General features: G+C 44.6%; 1 protein-coding gene across 4 annotated transcripts in view; it reads left to right on the forward strand.

Annotated features, from left to right (window-relative positions):
• LOC143930192 (solute carrier family 22 member 15-like) overlaps positions 1 to 22,416 on the forward strand; it is a 539,229-nt gene that overhangs the window by 413,305 nt on the left and 103,508 nt on the right. For all 4 annotated transcript variants that reach the window (XM_077454241.1, XM_077454242.1, XM_077454243.1 and 1 more), the window contains one exon: positions 1,489 to 1,561. In XM_077454241.1, coding sequence (XP_077310367.1) covers positions 1,489 to 1,561 — 73 coding nt within the window. The remainder of the gene's footprint in view (positions 1 to 1,488; positions 1,562 to 22,416) is intronic.

A 22,416-nucleotide genomic window follows, 5' to 3' on the forward strand; every position in this document is an offset into this window, starting at 1 on the left:
GTCCCTGAAGACCTTCACTATTTCTGTTGAAACGCATTGGAATCTCTTCTGTCCTATACACATAGGCAGTTGACCATAGGTTATCCTCTGGTTCCATTCAATGCCCTCATATGTGATGTTATGTGCTTGTTTTTATTGATTTATTTTACTCTTGATTTTTCAATTTTTCACAATAAACATTAAACTTTTGTATTATGCCCACTGTTTCTAGCCCTTTAAAATCCCAACTTTTTAGGAGCCCCTTTCCGTTCATTGTCTGTCTGTACTAGGGATGTGGGCAAGAAACAGTTTATCCAGATAGCTGGCAAAATCCATATATGCCTTCCATCTGAGAAACATGGAAGAAGCGCTGGGAAAACCAGTTTTGTTGTTAAAGGGTTTATCTTCATGAACATGAATGCTAGTTGCCTGGTTGTCATGGCCAACTTTTGTACAGTCAGATTGGCTGACCTGTATAAAGTATAGAGATTTAGAACTCTGTCACAAAAGTATTTGACATTTTCAGAGTGAGGTCAGCTGTGTCCATCTTCTTCTCGCATGAGAGGGTTTTTTTTGTTTTGTTTTTTAATTTTCATTATGGCAGTCGTTAAATGTGATTCGCAATAGTTGTGGGATCTATAAGAAAATGGATGTTAATGAGCAGTGCTTACAGTCGTTCAGAAAATTTCACTAAAGCTTTAAATGTTGAGACAATCAAGCCCACTGTGACCCAGTCAGAGGGCAAAACTGTGGGCTTGTGATCAGAGAACATATTTATTTCTTGCCATACCAGCTCAAGACTGTAAATGTGTTTTATAAGTACGACTGGGAATATTATCATGTCAGCCATGACAAATATTGATAGCTTTATCCTGATTTGCATTGTTACTTCTAATCTCACTCCCACTTACACATGTCTATATCCTACTGTCAGATTGCAGGAACTGGCTTTATGAAAATATTTGCATGTATCTATTCTGTTGTGCTGCGTCACTGGCTGTACTTTTATTTTTTTTATTGAGGGTAGGGTGGTAGGGGTCCATGGCTTGTCTTGCATTTTATTGCAATCATGACCACAGAAGTAATAGGTTAAATCGGACAAACGTATGACCTTGATTAAAGTGGGGGTGCAGTTTTTCTGTTTTGGCCAGAATGGGAAGCCTTAGAACCTCTGGAAAGCAGTTAATTCTGTTTGCTTCATCATGGGAAAAATTCCCCTCTCTTCTTGCCCTGGTAACACAGGGACACCATGAGGAGTAATCTTGAATAGAGGACACAGTCACTGACGTAAGCCCTCTTACTATTAAACCGCTGAGGTTTAATAGTAGCATTACACACTTTCCTAAAGGCATGTGATCATAGGGATAGTGCCATAAAAGACAAGGGACAATACTAAACCTGATGGAAGTTTTAACTTATTCTCTGTTCTCACTCAATCCAAAATTAAACTAAATTCTTCAAAAGTGGTGATTATTTTTGTAATGCTGCAATGTTGTTTTTTTCTTTCAGAAATGCTGGCTTGGGTGTGTGTGCCATGGCATGCAGATTTGGTGGTATTCTTGCCCCTTTTGTACCATCCATGGTAAGAATTTATCTTTTTTGTTGGACTTCTTTTTAAAATAGAATGCAATCTGAAATGTATAAATGTACTGGGGCCATTGTTAAATACCGTATTTTCCGGCGTATGAGACGACCTTTTACACGTAAAAAAATTGGCCAAAAAGCAGGGGTCGTCTTATACGCCGGGTCAGCTCCTCGGATGCCGGCTGGGTGTTCGGTAATACTGTATGTAGCTTCGGCTACATACAGTATATACCGCTGAGCCAATCCTGGTGAGCGATGTATTCAAATGAATACAAAGCCTGCTCGGATTGGAGTAACGACCTCTGCCAATCCGAGCAGGCTACTCTGTAGCCTGCTCTGATTGGCTTGGAGAGTCAGAGCGGCGCGGGCTGATGATGTTACAGCCTCTGCCAATCCAAGCAGGCTTTGTATTCATTAATAGAATACATCGCTCGCCGTGATTGGCTCCAGCAAATGCAGGAAGAAGGAAGAAATATGAAGCCTCGGAAGCCTCGAAAGCCGGGTCGTCTTATACGGTAAGTACAGATTTAAAAGCATTTTTGTCCTGTAAGATTAGGGGGTCACCTTATATGATGGGTCGCCTTATACACCAGCAAATACGGTAAGTTGAAAAAAACAAATGTTTGTCAAGTTCTGCCTCTTACAAATGCCAGCAGTTCCAGAGAACATATACTGTAATATAGCAGGCACATGTTTGAGGGCCCCTTCAAATGGAAAATTTGCAAAGATCAAATTTGGGTCTGTCTGTACTATAAGATCCTAGATTTATGGATGATAAATTTGGGACGCAAACAAATATGTATCCATACAGACTTTGAGGTTTTAAGTTTCAGAGGTAGAATTAATTAAATAAATGTTGCGTGAATCATATATATTATAATCTCTATGATCCTCACACTGATAACGAGATAATAAATGCTTGAGAGATGAACATACATTTCCTCACAAAAGTGGGGGATGCACAGCACTCTACCCACTAATACAAAAACATCCACTTTTGTGAGCAAATAAATATTCAGTAAATGATTTAATGTTTAAAAAAGAAAATTTAGGAAAGGTCACTGTAATGAAGTAATGGTCAGAAATATGAAACTCGTATTTATCTGTAATAATCTGGTGTATAATTAAAATGGCAGCCACTTATGAATGAGCAAGCAGCAACACATATTGCCTGTTTTTTACATAATAAAATTGATTTAGACCACAAAGGTTAAACAATGTTTTTTCATACTTGTATGACCAAGTGGGGCCAGTATTAAATCTCCTTTTTTCAGGGTGGATTTTAAGCAAAACTGCTTGGCTAAAGCCAAGATCGAATCTGCACCCCTCACTTTAAATACTTTATCTTCTTAGCTAATGGATAGTATATTTCAGCAGGTATCAGAAAAAGGTTGCATTGGCCGAGAGCTGGGCAGTTGGGGAATACAGATGTTGGAGACTCTGACACAGCAAGGGCAGTGAAGGAGAGCAGAGACACAGGAGTTGTGTGGGAGTAGGTTCCTGTGTCTCATCTCTCCTTTACTGCCATTGCTGTCTGCTTGGAGTCTCCAGCATCTGTATTCCCCAATTGCCCTGCTCATGATCAGTGCAGTGTAGTATGAGAACATTTTTGGCTTTCATTTTCCCTATCCAGCCAATCAGAGCTTGGATCTAACAATGATTTACTTTCATAAAGCAGAACTTTGACCAGGCTGCACTGCTCATGTTGAATAGCCGGCAGTTCCAGGTGCCTTAATGCCACATTGCTTTGTATTTCAGCACCTTAAAGTGTTACTAAACCCACACCAGTATATGAAGTAAATAATGCTTGTTATACTCCCTGTGAAACCTAAGGGGTTAATCCTCCACTGTAAAAAGGCTGTTTGATCCTGTCTTCTCTGACCCCCACCCCCCTTTTTTGACTGTCCCAAATCCTTTTTTTTTTTAAAGTTTACATTTTTTATTAAAGTATAGCAAATAAAACATGACTTCGCTCCCTCGCAGGGGATTACAGTAACGGTTTTGCAAGACAGGAATGAAAGCTCAGAGAGCAAAAAGACAAACATAAGAAAAACACTGAGAGACCCAAGGGGGAGATATGGGCCCCTCCCGCTAAGGGAGAGGCTCCCAGTCCGAAAATATCAGTACCGTCCGAATAGTAAATTTCAGTGTTCTGAGTAAACATCAAAAAGAGAGAAAATAAAAAATAAAAACCCCCCAGTCAACATAAAAAAAATAAGAAAAAAATCCAGTAAAAGGCCGCATAAGATACATGAGCAGACGGAAACAACCTCTGGGAAGATCGAGGCCCCGACACCCCAACAGGGAGCACGCTGTGCCGGGGTCTCGAAACCCCCCTAGCCTGCCGATGTAACTGGAGGACTATATGCCTAACATTAGCAAAAAATGACTGGGATAAGTAATAGATCAAGAGAACATACAGTGAACTAGGTGTAGGCCTCTGAGAGTCCCAACTACTAACAGAGCTACAAACAGCTTATGAGGAAAAGGCCCAGGAGTAGTGGGACCGACAGTGCGAAGCTAGTGAGTCTAAGGCCACAAGGTGATAAAAAATAAAAATAAAATAAAGATAAAACTGTTATGACCTGTCTTGAGTCCTAAAATTCCCCAAAACCCAGTCCAACAGGGCATGGAGAGGATGTGGACGAGAGAAAGAAAGGAAAGAATAGGAAAGAGAGAGGGGAAAAAGAGAGAGAAATAGGTGTACAGAGAGGGGTGCCTGGACCAAGGAGAGTCCGTGGAGATCATGATATAAAATGGAACTGGGGGCTAAACAAGAACCGAGCCCTGAGTCTGGTCTTATAGAAGGATCCCAATAAAGTTGGCCCAAGGTTCCCACACCCGCTTAAATTTGTCTATTTTGTCCAAAATTGAATGAGAAGTTTTTTCGTTGAACATAATCCAAGTAATTTTTTGTTTAAGTAATGGGAAGGAGACCCTGGGGGACTTCCAAGACCTGGCTATCGTCATTTTAGCACCGATAAAGAAAAAATGAATCAGAACTCGGCTATGTTTAGTGGTTAGGGGTATCGTTTGATTTAGGAGGGCAATTGCAGGGGATTGCGGAACAGCAAGACCAGTGACTCTACGAATAAGGCCAAAGGTCTTGTTCCAGAAGCTTCTGATCCTGGGGCACTCCCACAGGATATGGAGGAGCGACCCTAGATGGCCGCAGCCCCTAAAACATAGGGGCGAGGATTGGGGGTAAAATTTGGCCAGACGTGTCGGGACCAGATACCAGCGCGAGAAGACCTTGACGTCTGCCTCCATCAGAGAAATGTTAAGGATCCCCCTGAAGGCACTCGAGAAACAGGAGTGCCAAGTGTCCAAATCCCATTCAATATCTAGGTCACGTTCCCAGCTCAGCATGTATCTCGCCTTTTCCTTTGGATCGGCCAAAGCAGAGTAAATCAGGGAAATGCCCCCCCTCACGTCCATGGCTGACGAGCACCAAAGTTCATACGGGGAAATAGAAAGGGGGAGGGGATGATGGGAAATCAGAGTGTGTAGGAAATGGGCAATTTGGCGGAATCGAAATCTTTCTGAGTCTGGCATCTCCAGTTTAGATATGCAATGCCCAAGTTTGAGTGGCCCAGACGGGTTGAGAAAGTGCCCTATTCTATAAAGGCCTTTATCTATCCACCACTGGAATGCTCTAATATCCCTCCCAGGTGGGAATGAGGGGTTATTGAAGAGATGTGTAAGAGGTCGCCATTCTGAGGTGAGAATGTTGGCCTTGAAAAGCGTGTCGCATAGAGCGAAGGAATGGGAGAGGGTAGGGGCCATGATCGGGGGTCTAGATTTCGGGGGGCGCCACATCAGATAATCAATAGTGTGTTTGGGGATAGCTTGTCTCTCCATTTCGAGCCAGTCAGGCTTTGGTCCTCTGGAAAATGCATTAGAAATCTGGCAGAGTTGCGCTGCTTGGTAGTACCACCAAAGATTAGGCAGCCCAAGGCCGCCCTTCCGTCTAGGTCTAAATAGCGTTGTCTTAGGGAGTCTGTGGTTAGATTTGCCCCAGGTGAATCTAATGATCGCTGACTGTAGGGTTTGGATGTGGGATTTGGGGACAGGTATCAGCAGTGATCGGAAGAGATACAATAGTCTAGGGAGAAGAGTCATCTTGACCGCATTGATCCTCCCAATCCATGACAGCTTGTGGAGGGACCAATGCTCCAGGTCCTGTTTGAGTTTCTTAAACATGGGAGGGTAGTTATGTTTATATAAGTGTTCGATGGTGTGCGTAAGCTGGACCCCTAGATAGGTAATGGACGGGGAGCTCCAGGAGAATGGGAAATGCTCCTTGAGTCTGTTAACAAGGTCTGAGGGGACAGAAACATTGAGGGCTGTCGATTTGGCCATATTAACTTGCAACCCGGATACCTCCCCAAATTTTCGGAGGAGTTGGAGAATGTTAGGAGTCGAGGTGAGGGGAGAGGTTATAAAGAGGAGGACATCGTCCACAAACAAAGCGCATTTATGTGTTGCTGTTCCACATTTAACTCCCTGAATGTCTGGGTGGTTCCTAATGGAAATAGCTAAGGTTTCAATGCCAATGGCGAAGAGGAGGGGGGAGAGCGGGCATCCCTGTCTAGTACCTTTCCGAATCAGAAAGGGTTCGGAGAGGTGGCCCTGAAGTCTGATTCTTGCCTTGGGTTGGGAATAAAGGGCTCCCAGAAGATGAATGAAGTGCGGGCCAAAGCCCCATCTTTCTAGCACGCCAAAAAGGTATGGCCAAGTGATAGTATCGAAAGCCTTTTGCAAATCTATAGAGAGGAGGAAGCCTTCCTGTGAGGGTCCCCCGTCCCAACCTGACTTAAGTAGAGAAATAACATCAACCGCCCTTCTTATCTGGTCCGGTCCCTGCCTTCCTGGGATGAAGCCAACCTGGTCCTTATGGACATATGCTCCAATAAAGGAGCCCAAACGGTTCGAGAGAATTTTAGTCATTATTTTTAAATCGTTATTAATCAACGAGATAGGTCTGTAATTGCTGACCAGGCTCTGGTCTTTCCCCGGTTTTGGGATGACCGAGATGTACGCTAAGTTGGCTTCAGGGTCCAAGGGTGACGCTCGGTTCAGGGAATTGAAGAACCGGGCCAGATAAGGGGACAGGATCTCAGAGTAGGTCTTGTAGTAAGATGTGGAGAACCCATCAGGACCAGGGGCGGAGTTGTTCTTAAGGGTTTTAATGACTGCTTTAATTTCAGCTTCTGAGATGGGGGCTTCCATCATTGTTCGGTGTGCTTCCGAAATCTTGGGGAGGGGAATGTTATCCATAAAGGTGTTAGATGACTGTGTGTTGTCCGGGTCAGGGCTGGAATAGAGCTTCGAATAGAATGCATGGAACGCATTCAGATAATGTTTTGGGTTTGGTGGGGGAGAGCCTGAAAGAGATTTGATTTTAGGGAGGGCCTGGGTTCTAAATTTAGGGGACAGCTTTGCTGCAAGGAGAGGGCCGAATTTGTCCGAATTAAGATAAAATCTGCCCTGCATCCATTGCATATGTCTTTCGGCGCTAGAGGTAAGAGCAGTGTTGAGGGCAATTTTGGCTGCATCCAGCATAGCCAGGGAGGAGGCCGTGGGGTGTTTCTTGTGTGCTTTACTTAAGGCCCGGAAATTTTTCTCTAGGTTAAGAATGTCGATGTGTTTTTCGCGCTTAAGACGCGAGGCAAGTTGTATAAACTTGCCCCTCATTACCGCTTTATGTGCCCCCCATAACACCCCGGGGGATATGTCTTCAATATCGTTGGTGTTAAAGTATTCCTTGATGTCACATTCAAGGGCAGTACGATGAGCTGAGTTGGAAAGCAATGTTTCCTTCAGCCGCCATTGTGGAGTATGCGATTGGGAGAGGCAGCCCGAAATTTTCAGAATAACCAATGAATGATCCGACCAAGGCACCTCAACAATAGTAGCGTGAAGCGCATGGTGGATATCTGAGGAATGTAGGAAAATATGGTCTATACGGGCGTATGTCCTATGTGGAGCAGAATAGTGGGTGTAGTCCTGGGACGAGGGATTAAGTTCCCTCCAGGAGTCGATCATGCCCAAGGCATGAAAGAGTCTAGCAATGTTGAGACTCTGTTTGGGAGGTCTTTTCAGGAGGGCTTTATTAGGGGTAGACTTGTCTAGCACATGATCAAAGGCGACGTTAGAGTCGCCACCCATGAGAACCTTTCCTTCCAAATGAGGGGAAAGAAAGGTTAGCATGGAGGAAAAGAATTGAGTTTGGCCCTTGTTGGGAGCATAATAAGACACAAAAGAGAAGAGGGATCCATTGATATGACCCTTGACTAAAATATATCTTCCCTCCCCATCCCTAATAACTTGGGACAGTGTGAAAGGGGTGCGTTTTGAAATGAGGACAGCTACTCCCCTCTTCTTGTCATCTGCATTGGCCAGAAAGAAGGTAGGGTAGTTTCGGTGCAGAAAGGAGGGGTTAAAGCTTTTAGGAAAGTGCGTCTCTTGGATGAGGACGATATCCAGGCTCTTGGAATGGTAGCTGTGCAGGGCTTTGCGCCTTTTCATGGGGGAGTTTAGGCCCTGTGTATTATGAGATGCGATCCTTAGTGGTTGTGGTTTGGGGTCGTCATCAGCCATGGGTGTGAGGGAAAAAGCGCGAGTGCATGCCGGCTTTGCTTACCTGAACCAAGCGACCAATGGTCCCGACTTGGGGGATCCGATCATGACCCAGTATCCTAAGGGGTGTAAACCAGCTCGCTCTCCTTGGAGGCACCTGAGTGGGAAGAGAACCGTAAGTACCAGGAAGAAGGAAGGGACAGAGGAAAAGAGAGAAGAGAGAGGAGAAGAGAGATGGAGAGTCCAGACGGAAAAGATGTCTGGATTCCCCAGGAGAGGGAGCGGGGGTTGCAGGTCCAAACCTGCTCCGATTCCCTCTAAGTTGCAGGGATCGGAAGGAGGGCAACCCGCAGCTGGGTTGCGGTCCTGGTGTCACCAAGGGGGGGGTTAGGCCCCAGGGTAACAGCAGGTGGAGTGGCAAGCAGGCCCGCTCCGGCCGTGCGGCACTCGCCAATAAAAAGTAAAAAAAACAAAATGACACCTAAAGCAAAAAAACACAACGTTATAAACATTAACAACTAGAATAACATGTAGGTATGGCAACTTTAACATGCACTTAGTAATCCTAGTATATGGGAAGGCCCCTAGGGAAGAGACACTCATGCCCTGCGGGCATATTGGAGAACACTAACAGTGAGACTTTGTTACAAAACAGGCATTCAGGGGCCTGAGGACAACCTCTGTGGAAGGGTAGGGGGGGTTAGCTGGAGGGGGGGGGCGTGGGCCGGGTAGGGAAACTGTGGCCCTTCAGGAGAAGTAAGTTGGGGGAACCCCCAAGTTCACCTGGCCTGTAATAGAAAAAGAAAGTTAACCCTAAAAAACAGGAGAGGGGGGGGGGGAAGTGTAAGAAGTCAATCCGAGGTGACTCTAAAGTCAAGGACGCGAGGACAACACTTCCAAAAGATCCGGTTAGGATGTAAAGAAACAAACAGACCCTTAAGGGTCAGAGGTGGAAGATGATCATCTTGGGGGGATCGTGTCACGGTGTCTCTTGGGTTGCTGCTTGACCCAGAGGGGGGTCAGAGGGCTCGACGGAGGAGGTCGTTTGGAGGAGGTCGGGCGTGTCTCCATTTGTTCGGGAGAAGAGTCCTGGGAGATGAGTCCCAAGTGGAGGAGCAATCGTTCGCCACTCTGGAAATCCGTGAAGCTGTGCGACTTTTCCTTGTAATGAAATTGTAGGCGGAAGGGGAAGGCCCATCTGTATTTAATCATCTTCTGGGAGAGAACATCAAGTAAAGGTTTAAGAGCCCTCCTTTTTTGGATTGTAGTGGGGGAAATGTCTGCAAAGATTTGGATTTTGACGCCATTAAAAAAGATATCTTCCTTGTTGCGTGACCTTTTCATTATTTCCTCCTTGACCCCATAGTAGTGTGGCTTGACCACGATGTCCCGAGGAAGGCCGTCTTTACGGGGAGGTTGCAGGACTCTGTGAGCTCTGTCCAATTCCAGCTTCTGGTCCGGGATGTCAGGGATAAGGATTTTAATCATGGTTTTAACAGTGTCATGTATATCCTCTTGCGATTCCGGGATCCCTCTGATGCGAAAGTTATAACGTCTGCTCCTGTTCTCTAAATCGTCGATTTTCGAAAGGGCAGTGTCCAATTGATCTTGTAGCGTCTGGATACGAGCAGAATTCTGATTGGTGCGGGCTGCGTTGTCATCCATCATCTGCTCAATTAAATCAATTCTGCTCCCCAAGCTCTGGATGTCAGCCTTAATAGCTGCTGTAATCTGAGCAGCATTCTGGGCCAGACCCACTGCCAGCATGTCAGAGAAACTGTTCAAGAGCTGTGACACATCAGGGGGGTAGTTGGGCTGAATGGGGGAAGCTTGAGGAGACTCAGCCATGCAGCTGGGTGGGTTGGATAGCGGGGAGAAAGGGTTTTCGGTCTGCAGCCTGCCCAGGAGAGATTCTGTGGATGCAGGAGAGGGGGAGAGATGCTGAGGGTTACTCACTGGTGCAGAAGGAGACGTCCCCGAAATTGTCCCAAGTGAGGGGATTGCGGCCTCGCCGCGCGTTGCTTTAGCCGCCGCCATCTTGGGAGGCTGGGTGTCCGTCAGGCTGAAGTGAAGTTTGCGGCTTATGTCGTTCTTAGTCGTCTTCCCCGGCATTCAAAAAGTTGCCCCAAATGTTCCGGAGCACGGGGATGGTCTCCCCGAAGGTGTCCGCTAAAGAAGGCGCCGGGAAAGTGCCGCGGAAGGCCGGAGCGGTGCGGAGCTCCCGTTCAGAGCGTCTTCCCGGAAGTCCCGCGCATGCGCACTCCCCCCAAATCCTTTTTTGACTTTCCCCAATCCATCTGCTCATAGTACAGAGCCTTGGAGGCGTGTGTTTTTTTGGGAGGGTGCATGTGATCAGCACAAAGACAATCGGCACTGTTTAAACACAAGGTCGGGGGTCATGCAGCCTCAGTTAGAGGAGAATGAAAATGCCTCCTACAAACGTTAACCAGTGCTCAGATGGACACTGATAGAAGCCATACTCTGAAATACAAATATCAACACCTTCTGTAGCTGGTAGCACTGCCCTGCACTGCACATCATTGGCCTGTGATGGATGGCCTTACTAACCAGTACCAAGATGCAGTAGGGGGGCTGGCTATAGACCAGCCCCCTACTTGTCAATATTTGCATATCAGGGCACCCTGATCTTTAGGGTTCCCAGGGTGCCCTACAAATAATAGAATCAGGTGTGTACACACATGAAGTTACCTGGTGTAAAAAAAGACTTAGCAGTTTATCCTGTTCATTCTGCCCAAAGATTTACCAGATAAAGGAACAGGATTTGCACACATGGAAGCTCATTTGGTTTTGATGGCTCTTTTATAGAATACATACAGTGCCTTGCAAAAGTATTCACCCCCTTTGGCTTTTTACCTATTTTGTTACATTACAGCCTTTAGTTCACAGTTTTTTTTTATCTGAATTATATGTGATGGATCAGAACACAATAGTCTAAGTTGGTCAAGTAAAATTAGAAAATTAGCATTACCTTTCACCAACTTAAAACTGAATAGAGCGTGAAAAAAGGGTATTTATTCCTGGGCTAGGGATTACTGCACTTTATTATTATCCTTTGCCTTTTTTTAATTTGTGGACCTGTGATTGCAGAGGTGTTTCCTGTTTTTTTTTTTTTTTATCAATTTATTCATTTATTTGTTTATTTATATGATGTTGTTAGGGCATTGCTGTATGTCCTTTTACATCATCTATTACAGTCGTTTGTCCACTGACAAAGAAATAGTCTATAATTTTAATGGTAGGTAGGTGGTAGGAGAGACCCCAAAACAACAAAAATATCTAGAAAAACGCATGTCAAAAGATATAAAATTGATTTGCATTTTAATGAGTGAAATAAGTACCGTATTTGACCCCTTTGCAAATCATGACTTAATACTTGGTGGCAAAACCCTTGTTGGCAATCACAGAGCTCAGACATTTCTTGTAGTTGGCCACCAGGTTTGCACACATCTCAGGAGGGATTTTGTCCCACTTCTCTTTGCAGATCCTCTCCAAGTCATTAAAGTGATTGTAAAGTCTTGTGTTATTTTTTTTTCTTTTTAACCACTTGAGACCGGCGCTATAGCCGAATGACGGCTACAGCACGGACCTCCTTTGCCGGGACTACGTCTATTGATGTCGTCCCATGCACGAGCGGCCTGCGCGCCCCCTGAGGGGCACGCGCGGCGCGCTCTGTGATCGGCGAGTCTATGAGACTCGCCTGATCACCGATCCAAGCAAGGGGTCGATCCCGACCCCTTACCACGTGATCAGCTGTCAGCCAATGACAGCTGATCATGTGATACAACGGAGCCGGTAATCGGCTATTATTCCTCCTCGCGCTGACAGCGCGAGGAGAAAAAAAAGAGCCGATCACCGGCGGCCTGTATTTGGGACATCAGTCCCGATCACGGCCAGCTTACCAGTGCCCACCTGCCCCCCCTCAGGAATAAATAAGTTCCCCCCAGTAAGTGCCACCCATCAGTGCCCACAGTGCCACCCATCAGTGCCCACAGTGCCACCCACAATCTGCCTCAACAACGGTGCTGCACCCCAGTGCCACATATCCGTGCCCATCAGTGTCATCTACCAGTGCCCATCAGTGCTGCCCATCAGTGCCCAGCAGTGCCACCTCTCAGAGCCACCTATCAGTGCCACCTATCAGTGCCCATCAGTCCCATCTATCAGTGCCCCTTAGTGCCACCCATACGTGCCACCCATCCGTGCCATCTTATCTGTGCCCATCTTTGCCCATCAGTGCCGCCTTATCTGTGCCCATCAGTACTGCCTTATATGTGCCTATCGGTGCCACCTTATCTGTGCCTATTAGTGCCGCCTTAACTATACCTATCAGTGCTCACCAGTGCAGCCTATCAGTGCCCACCAGTGCAGCCTATCAGTGCGCCTCATCCGCGCACTTCAATGAAGGAGAAAAATGACCTGTTTGCAAAATTTTATAACAAACTATTAAACATGATTTTTTTTTTTTTGCATCCTTTTTTGTTCATTCAGCAAAAAATAAAACTCCCAGCTGTAATTAAATACCACCAAAAGAAAGCTCTATTTGTGGGAAAAAAATGATAAAAATTTAATTTGGGTACAGTGTTGTATGACCGCGCAATTGTCATTCAAATTGCATCAGCGCTGAAAGCTGAAAATTGGTCTGGGCAGTAGGGGGGTTTAAGTGCCCAGTAAGCAAGTGGTTAAATAACAAACATGTTATACTACTCTGTGCAAAACCAACTGCTCTGTGCAGTTGGTTTTGTACAGAGCAGCCCAGATCCTCCTTTTCTTGGGTGCCTCTTTGCTGCTCTTGGCCCCTCCCTCCTATCAAATGCCCCCTCAGTCAGCAGCTTTCTATGGGGGCACCTGAGCCAACTGTGTCTCAGCCAATCAGGAGAAGTGTCCCAGACAGCTTAGACATTTTTGGACATCGCTATAGAGAGATGGGGCTCAGGTAAGTAATTAGGGGCGTGCTGTGGGGGCTGCTACATACAAGATTTTGTATCTTGATGCATTAAGATACAAAACCTCCTGCCTTTACAACCCCTTTAAGGTTAGCAGGCTGACGTTTGGTAACTCGAACCTTCAGCTACCTCTACATGTTTTCTATGGGATTAAGGTCTAAAGACTGGCTAGGCCACTCCAGTACCTTAGTGTGCTTCTTCTTGAGCCACTACTTTGTTGCCTTGGCCGTGTGATTTAGGTCATTGTCATGCTGAAATACCCATCCACGACCCATTTTCAATGCCCTACCTGAGGGAAAGATGTTTTTACCCAAGATTTGACAGTATGTGGCCCCGTCCATCGTCCCTTTTGATGCAGTAAATTTGTCCTGTCCCCTTAGTAGAAAAACACCCCCAAAGCATAATGTTTCCACCTCCATGTTTGCCAGTGGGGATGGTGTTCTTGAGCTCACAGAGATCATTCCTCCTCCTCCAAACATGGCGAGCTGAGTTGATGACAAAGAGCTCAATTTTTGTCTCCTCTGGCCACAACACTTTCACTCGGTTTTCCTCTGAATCATTCATTAGCAAACATCAGACAGGCCTGTACATGTGCTTTCTTGAGCAGGGCGATCTTACGGGCACTGCAGGATTCAGTCCCTCATGGCATAGTGTGTTGCCAATTGTTTTCTTGGTGACTATGGTCCCAGCTGCCTTGAGATCATTGACAAGATTCTCCTGTATAGTTCTGGGCTGATTCCTAAATAAACAGATAGAAAATACCACACTAGACAGTGAAAACTAAAAAGCTGCAACAAGAACCATCAAATATCACTATGGTTTGAATCAAATAAAAAATTAATTGCTGAGCTAAAAAGTGAACCATTCCATGTAACAGAGTATTAAAATAAAAGAATACCCCAATCAACGTAAATCAAAAAATGTCCATATATATATATATAGATCAGTGGGACAGTGAAAATTATGAAAAATATTAGGAAACTAGAACGAAAGTGAAAATAAACTGCTCAGTCCACTTCAAAAAACAGCTGTCAATGCCCATCAACTTTGACTGTAAACAACTTTGAAGAAGGAAAGGTCTGTAAGTGAGGGTCCTTACCGGAGTGAGTGGACTCCCTCACAAGCGGAGTCACAAACGCAGGCAGATTAAGCCCTTTGCAGGCACGGATGGATCTCTAGTGTCTCGAGTCTTACCGGCGGCTTCCGAAGATGAACAAGGAGGCACAGCAGTGGGGGGTGGTGTAGGAATGAGCTGACAAACAGACTCGCCAATCCCTGATGTATCCGGAGTCTTCCGATGATGGACAGGAAATCGCTCCAACGGGGGGCGGTAAACAAAAGAACCCGGCCAGTAGATCTGCCAATCTGAAAAAGATAAGCTGGGGCTCAGAGCCACGAGTGTAAAGAGAAAAAAACTGACTCCAATCATGAAGTAACGCCTAAAAAAGAAGCCTTTAATGCTTTAAAAAGACAGGCGGTATTAACTGCGATGTGTCATAGTACAAAAAAATGCACAAATACAGATATAAATACGTTGCATATATATATATATATATATATATATATATATATATATATATATATATATATATATATACAGATATATATACGTTACGTATGACCCCTATGCACGGGTGTTTGCGTTCGTTTTTAACATTGCCGGTATATTAAAAAAATGGCAATGTTAAAAACGAAAGCAAACCACCGTGCATAGGGGTCATATGTAACGTAATGGTGTCGGCACATAACTGCCCTACATGTTTCGTAATACCTTACATCTTCCTGGGCTGATTCCTCACTGTTCTCCTGATCAAACTTGATCGAAACTTAACGAGGTGAGATCTTGCACGGAGCCCCAGACCGAGGGCAATTGACAGTTATTTTGTGTTTTTTCCATTTGTGAATAATAGCATCAACTGTTGTCACCCTCTCACCAAGCTGCTTTGGGAAGGTCTTGTAGTCCATTCCAGCCTTGTGTAGGTCTACAATCTTGTCCTTGACATCCTTGGACAGCTCTTTGGTCTTGGCCATGGTGGAGAGATTGGAATCTGATTGATTGCTTCTGCGGACAGGTGCCTTAAAGGGAGTGCTTCTAATCTCAGCTCGTTACCTGTATAGAAGACACCTGGGAGCCAGAAATCTTGCTGATTGATAGGGGATCAAATACTTATTTCACTACTTAAAATGTAAATCAATTAATAACTTTTTTGAAATGTGTTTTTCTGGATATTTTTTTGTTCTCAATGTTAAAATAAACCTATCATTAAAATGATAGACTGATCATTTCTTTGTCAGTGGGCAAACGTACATATTCTGTAGGGAATCAAATACTTTTTTCCCTCACTGTAAATGGAGCATTACCATATATTGTGTTATTTCATGCAAGAAAAAACATTTCTATCCTTCCGTTAGATCCAAGTATTAATCTGCCTGATTGGGAAGAAATGGATGGGTAAATCAATCGAGCACTTGGCATCTTATAGTTTACATCACTATATAATTTGAAATATTTCTGCCATTAATGTAGATAATGAAAGCTGGGAGAAAACATTACCAGATGTGCCATGCACACTGCTTTTGGCAAGAGATCACTTTGGAACATGATACAGTGATTTCATGACTAGGACTCGGGCATAAGCAATTTTGTAGGTGATTTGTACGAGTCCTTGTCATTATAATTTACCATCAGTAGTTTGTGTTGATGTTTATATGTGTGTTACATTCCCCTGTGTTTTGAGCGTGATATCTTCGTGGAAGGTATTTTGCAAAAAGGAAATTCAAACAGGTGTTTTAGTAACTCAGAACTGCTTTTTTTTTATTAAATGTATATTTAATGCGTTTACAGCTTGTCAACGCAGATATGAAGACTTCAGATATATTTTAAATACAATTTAGAAGCCTGTGGTGTGATATTAAGTGAATTGATTTGTTTTATGCTGGACTACATTTCTTTTTATTGAAAAGCCTGAGCAATGATTTTTATCTGAAACATTGAAGGCATCCACAAATTAAGCATCAATAAAGTAAGACACCCACATTAAATCTATTGGTCTGGTGGGAGCTATTCATGTCTGAAGTTTGTTTTTAACCTCTGCTTTCAGACAAGAGGATTTTCTTCCGGATATAAGTCCAGATATAATACACAGGAGTATCGCATATAGCTAATTAGTAGTAATTATGATGTGGTGAGGCAAGCGCAGTTATGCCATTATACCTATATGTATTCTGCTACATATTTTTGGTAAAAAATTCTAATAAGGGTATATTGATTGGTAGAGTCTACAAATAATGGGATATATTTATGGATTCTTTTTTATATTTTTACATGCAAAAAAATTAGCATTTTTATAGTCCTAGTTGTAATCTTGGAACACCCAAGAGGATAGTGTGTGACCGGTCAAAATATATTAATACATTAAAATGTTTGTTTGCCAATGCCAGAAGTCTGCCAAGGAAAATAGGCTTGTTGGAAGCTCTGGTGCATCAGGAGAGCTATGATGTAATTGGTATTGCTGAAACTTGGCTTCATTCCTCACATGACTGGGCTATTAATATTCCTGGCTATGCACTCTTTCGGAAAGACAGAGTAAAAAGGAAAGGTGGAGGGGTCTGTCTGTATGTGAGAAATAATCTCAAAGCAAGTGAGAAAGAGGACCTGGTGGGCAGAGAGTGTGATGAGTCTGAGGCATTATGGGTAGAACTGCATACAGATGCGCATAGTTCAAAGTTAATCATTGGAGTTTGTTATAGACCACCCAATGTTAATGAGGAGGTGGAGACTCAGCTCCTTGCACAGATAGAAAGGGCTGCAAGGGCTGGGACAGTGATAATAATGGGGGATTTTAACTACCCAGAAATTGACTGGGGTAATGGCACTGCTGGGACAGTTAAAGGGCAAAAATTTGTAAACCTATTACAGGACAATTTTATGGTACAGTTTATTGAGGCCCCAACTAGGAATGATGCTCTGTTGGACCTGGTAATCTCAAACCATGCAGAACGTATTACTAATGTTCAGATAAAGGAACATCTGGGTAGCAGTGACCAAAACATGATTTCATTTGATGTTAGCTGTAAGCAAAAATCACATACGGGAAAGATAAAAACACTTAATTTCAAGAGAGCAAATTTTCCAAGGATGAGGGCTGCTCTCCAGGACTTAGACTGGGAGAGAATATTGGCACCAATGGGCACAGAACAGAAATGGGAATTCTTCAAAAAGCTTGTTTGTGATCTCACGGCAAAGTATATTCCCATGGGCAATAAGTTTAAAAGGTTAAAAATAAAGCCGATGTGGCTCACTGCCAAAGTTAAAAAAGCTATAAACTATAAAAAAAGAGCTTTCAAAAAATATAAAAATGAAGGAACACTAGTGTCATTTAAATGTTACAAGGAATTTAACAGAATATGTAAAAAGGAAATCAAGGATGCAAAAATTCAAAATGAAAGACAGATTGCAAAAGACAGTAGGACAAACCCCAAAAAATTCTTCAAATATATTAATAGTAAAAAGGTTAAGTCTGAGCATGTAGGCCCTTTGCAAAATAATCTGGAGTGGGTGACTGGGGACAAAGAGAAGGCTAACTTATTAAATACTTTCTTCAGCTCTGTGTATACAAAGGAGCATGGGGGAGCTCATGTCCATAATGGGGGTGGTACTGACGCAGCCCCTAATCCACAATGGCTCATAAGTGATATGGTCCAGAAATATTTGGACAGAATAAAGGTGGAGAAAGCACCTGGACCTGATGGCATCCACCCACGGATCCTAAAAGAATTGAGCTCTGTAATTTCAAAGCCATTGTATCTAATTTTTAGGGACTCATTAATGACAGGAATAGTACCACTGGATTGGCGCAGGGCCAATGTGGTGCCTATATTTAAAAAGGGAACAAAGTCTTTACCAAGTAATTATAGACCTGTTAGTTTAACTTCTATAGTTGGGAAGATACTGGAGGGATTAATAAAAGACCACATAGATGAGTTCTTGCAGGAAAAAAATATTTTGAGCAACAGACAGCATGGATTCATGAAAGACAGGAGTTGTCAGACAAACCTGATTTCTTTTTATGAGGTGGTAAGTAAAACCTTGGACAGAGGGGTGGCGGTGGACGTGATATATTTGGATTTTGCAAAAGCATTCGATACTGTTCCGCACACACGGCTCATGTGTAAGGTAAAGTCTACAGGTTTGTAAACATCAGTTTGTAGGTGGATAGAAAACTGGCTAAAAGACAGAATTCAGAGAGTAGTGGTTAATGATTCTTACTCTGAATGGTCTAAGGTTATGAGTGGTGTACCCCAAGGTTCAGTGCTGGGACCCTTACTTTTTAATATCTTTATAAATGATATTGGGTCTGGGATCAAGAGTAACATTTCCGTCTTTGCAGATGACACCAAGCTATGTGGTGCAATAACGTCCTTACAGGATGTCACCAATTTACAAGCAGACCTCAATGCTCTGTCTAATTGGGCGACTATGTGGCAGATGAGGTTTAATGTTGAGAAATGTAAGGTTATGCACTTGGGGGCTAAGAATATGCATGCATCATACACGCTAGGGGGAGTACAACTGGGGGAATCCATAGTGGAGAAGGATCTGGGGGTTTTGGTAGATCATAAGCTCAATAATAGCATGCAATGCCAAGCTGCGGTTTCCAAAGCGAGCAAAGTCCTTTCTTGTATTAAGAGAGGTATGTACTCCAGAGAGAGAGATATCATTTTGCCCCTGTTCAAATCATTAGTAAGACCTCATCTGGAATATGCCGTTCAGTTTTGGGCACCAGTTCTCAAAAAGGATATCGGGGAACTGGAGAAAGTGCAGAGAAGGGCAACCAAACTGATAAGAGGCATGGAGCAACTCAGCTATGAGGAAAGATTAGAGGAACTGAATTTATTCACTCTTGATAAGAGGAGATTAAGGGGGGATTTGATCAACATGTACAAATATATAAGGGGTCCATATAGGGAACTTGGTGTCGAGTTATTCACTTTAAAGTCAACAAAGAGGACAAGGGGGCACTCTTTACGTCTAGAGGAGAAGAGATTTCATCTCCAAATACGGAAAGGTTTCTTCACAGTAAGAGCTGTGAAAATGTGGAATAGACTCCCTGCAGAGGTGGTTATGGCCAGCTCAGTGGATTGCTTTAAGAAAGGCCTGGATTATTTCCTAAGTGTACGTAATATAACTGGGTACTAAAATTTATAGGTAAAGTTGATCCGGGGAAAATCCGATTGCCTCTCGGGGGATCAGGAAGGAATTTTTTCCCCTGCTTTAGCAAATTGGATCATGCTCTGCTGGGGTTTTTTGCCTTCCTCTGGATCAACTGTGGGTATAGAATTGGGTATATGGGCTGGTATATGTATGTGTGTATATATGTGTATGTATATGTATGTGTATGTATATATGTGTATATATATATATATATATATATATATATATATATATATATATATATGTGTATATGTATGTATATGTGTATGTGTGTATATATGTATGTATAGTATATTTTATTTTATTTTTTATTTTTATTTTGGTTGAACTGGATGGACTTGTGTCTTTTTTCAACCTGACTGACTATGTAACTATGTAACTATATATATTTTTTGTAAAGGTGAACTTATCCTTTAACCACTTAACAACCAGCCCATAGCTGAATGACAGCTACAGGGCGGTGGCTTAACTCTGGGAGGGCATACTATGACATCCCCCCAGAATTCTGCTCTCGCGCGCCCCCTGGGCGCATCACGGTGAACAGCCATCACGGTGACAGAGCGATCACATGTAAACAAACCGGCGCAATTTCCGGTTCCTCCCCTTTCCATCCAGTGGGAGCGGAGAGGGGCGAGATCGGTGACAGCCGCACTGTGGGCTGCATGTGTAGTGCCCACAGCGCTGCTCAGTGACAGATCGATCCATCCATGCTCACCCATCCATACTCTGCATACCCATCCAAACTCTGCATACCCATCCATACTCTGCATACCCATCCATACTCTGCATACCCATACATCCATAGTCTGCATACCCATCCATCCATAGTCTGCATGCCCATCCATCCATACTCTGCATACTCATCCATCCATCCATGCTCACCCATCCATACTCAGTATCCATCCATACTCAGTATACTCATCCATCCATCCTCAGCAGTACTAATCCATTCATCCATCCATCCATGCTCATCCACCCCATCCATAATTAGCCGTACGCAGCCGGACCCAGCTGTACCAAGCTGTACCCAGCTGTACCCAGCCATACTCAGCCATACTCAGCCATATTCAATCGTACTTAGTAATACCCAGCCATAACCATCCATACCCAGCTGGACCCAGCCATACCCAGTCTTCCTCAGCCATACCCAGCCATACTCAATCGTGCTCAGTCATACCCAGCCATACTCAGCCATACCCAGTCATCCCATCTATACCCAGCCATACTCAGCCGTACCCAGCCATACCCAGCCATACTCAATTGTACTCAGTCGTACATTTTCCATCGGAATTTCCGTCACGCAAAATGTGAGATCTGGATCCGTTGTTGGAAATTCTGATCGTGTGTACACAATTCCGAAGCACAAAGTTCCATGCATGCTCGGAATCAAGCATGACTAGGCATTACATGTTAACATGTGATAATAAAACTAGAACTTTTTAGTTCCACCCAAGGGGCAGTCCCTTAGGTAACAACCCCTCAGCTTGCTACTGCAGCCTCAATTTTATTTTGCCTAGTGAAGGAGAAGGACCTAGGAACCCTGGCCCATCGGTCCATGTTTTTTCTGCAGAAGCTTTGCTTTTTGCGCAAGACTAAAGATCCTGTGATCTGTTATCAAAAGACGGCTGGGTGACAGGCTGGATACCCTTATCCTTGTAGTCTCCCCAACCTGGCCAGCGAGTGTGTGCAGACCATAGCCACGTACCGGGTTGGCCACGACATACCTCAGCTCCAGAGGTGGTCGGTGAGCGTTAATGCTACTGATGTCTACATCACAGTGTGCTGGGCCAACAGCCACCCTGTACTGATCGGAGAGTGGGTCTGTGATGGAATGTCTCCCAGCTCTGCAGGACTGGTAAGTACAGCTCTCCCTTCCTTGTGGGGCTGAGCAGCTGGGCATTCCCTAGGAGGTCGATTTGGGGGTCCCTCACCTCCCTCTCTTCTCTCCCTGTCCCTATCTTCCCTCCCCCCTCCCTGTGGGGGATACTGCATGAGGCTGCTGAGCGGTGTGTGTCATATGCAGGGGCTCTCAGGGGGAGCTCTCACCTGGGGGGTCTGCGCTGGCTGGCTATGCCCTGATATTTGTGTTTCTCTCCCTGGGGGGTGTCTGGTGGTTGTGCCTGTCGATCGCTGCAGCTCTGTTCACCGCCATTTCTCTGTCACTGTCCCTCATGGTATACAGTGTCCGGCGGCCATCTTAGGTGAGGGCAAGGAGCAGCATGCTCTCCTGTAGCTCGGTGGTCATTTTCCCTGTGTTTATGTCCTTCATACTGGACACTTGGCGGCCATTTTCTTGAAGCCTGAGCATGTTTTTTGATCAGTCTCAAGGAGTAGCATGTTTTCCTGTAGCTCAGCGGCCATTTTCCCTGTGTTTATGTCCTTTATACTGGACACTCGGCGGCCATTTTCTTGGAGCCTGAACATGTTGTGGATCAGTTTCCATGCCATAGGCAGCAGCTCTGGACAGCACAGTGTGATCTATGCACCTGGGAGCTGACAAGGGACAAAGGCACTACTAGCTGGACAGCACAGAACCAGTCAGGGTGGTGAGTCCTGCGGAAAAGAGCCTCTCAGCCAGCAGCAGTTAGGAGGGTGGGACCATGACTGTCCTAAGTCCCCATCAGGTGGCAGACAGGGTAGGGTCAGCGTGGCTTCAGAAACTGGTGTTTCTTCCCCTGAAATCCAGGCAAATGCAACCGGTTCACCTGCAGACTGTGCAGTGCTTTTGGACGCTTTGAGGCGGTCCTTAATTCGTTCGTTGCCAGGATGGAGGCGGTGCGTGGGCACAAGGTGGTAAAAAGTCCCCCCCCCCGGCCTCCAGGGAGAGCTCTGACGCAGATTCGGGCCCTGCTGAGGCTGGTGACCCCTGCTCTGTCATTTAAGATGACGCTGACCAGGACCAATCGGACAGTTAGGATGAGACCCCGTCCGGGTCCGTGTGCGACAAAGCGCTTGTTGGAGCATTTATCACAGCTGTGCGTGATACCCTGAAAATTCAGGAGCCAGCAGATCCCTCTGCTGATGTAGCGGTCCCTTTTGGGTACTGTAAGCCATCCCTTTCACCTAAGGTGTTCCCGTGTCTGACTTATTTTG

This window comes from Lithobates pipiens, unplaced genomic scaffold, assembly GCF_037356315.1.
Source record: "Lithobates pipiens isolate NorthernLeopardFrog02 unplaced genomic scaffold, aLitPip1_a1.2 Scaffold_25, whole genome shotgun sequence".
Classification (NCBI taxonomy): Eukaryota; Metazoa; Chordata; class Amphibia; order Anura; family Ranidae; genus Lithobates; species Lithobates pipiens.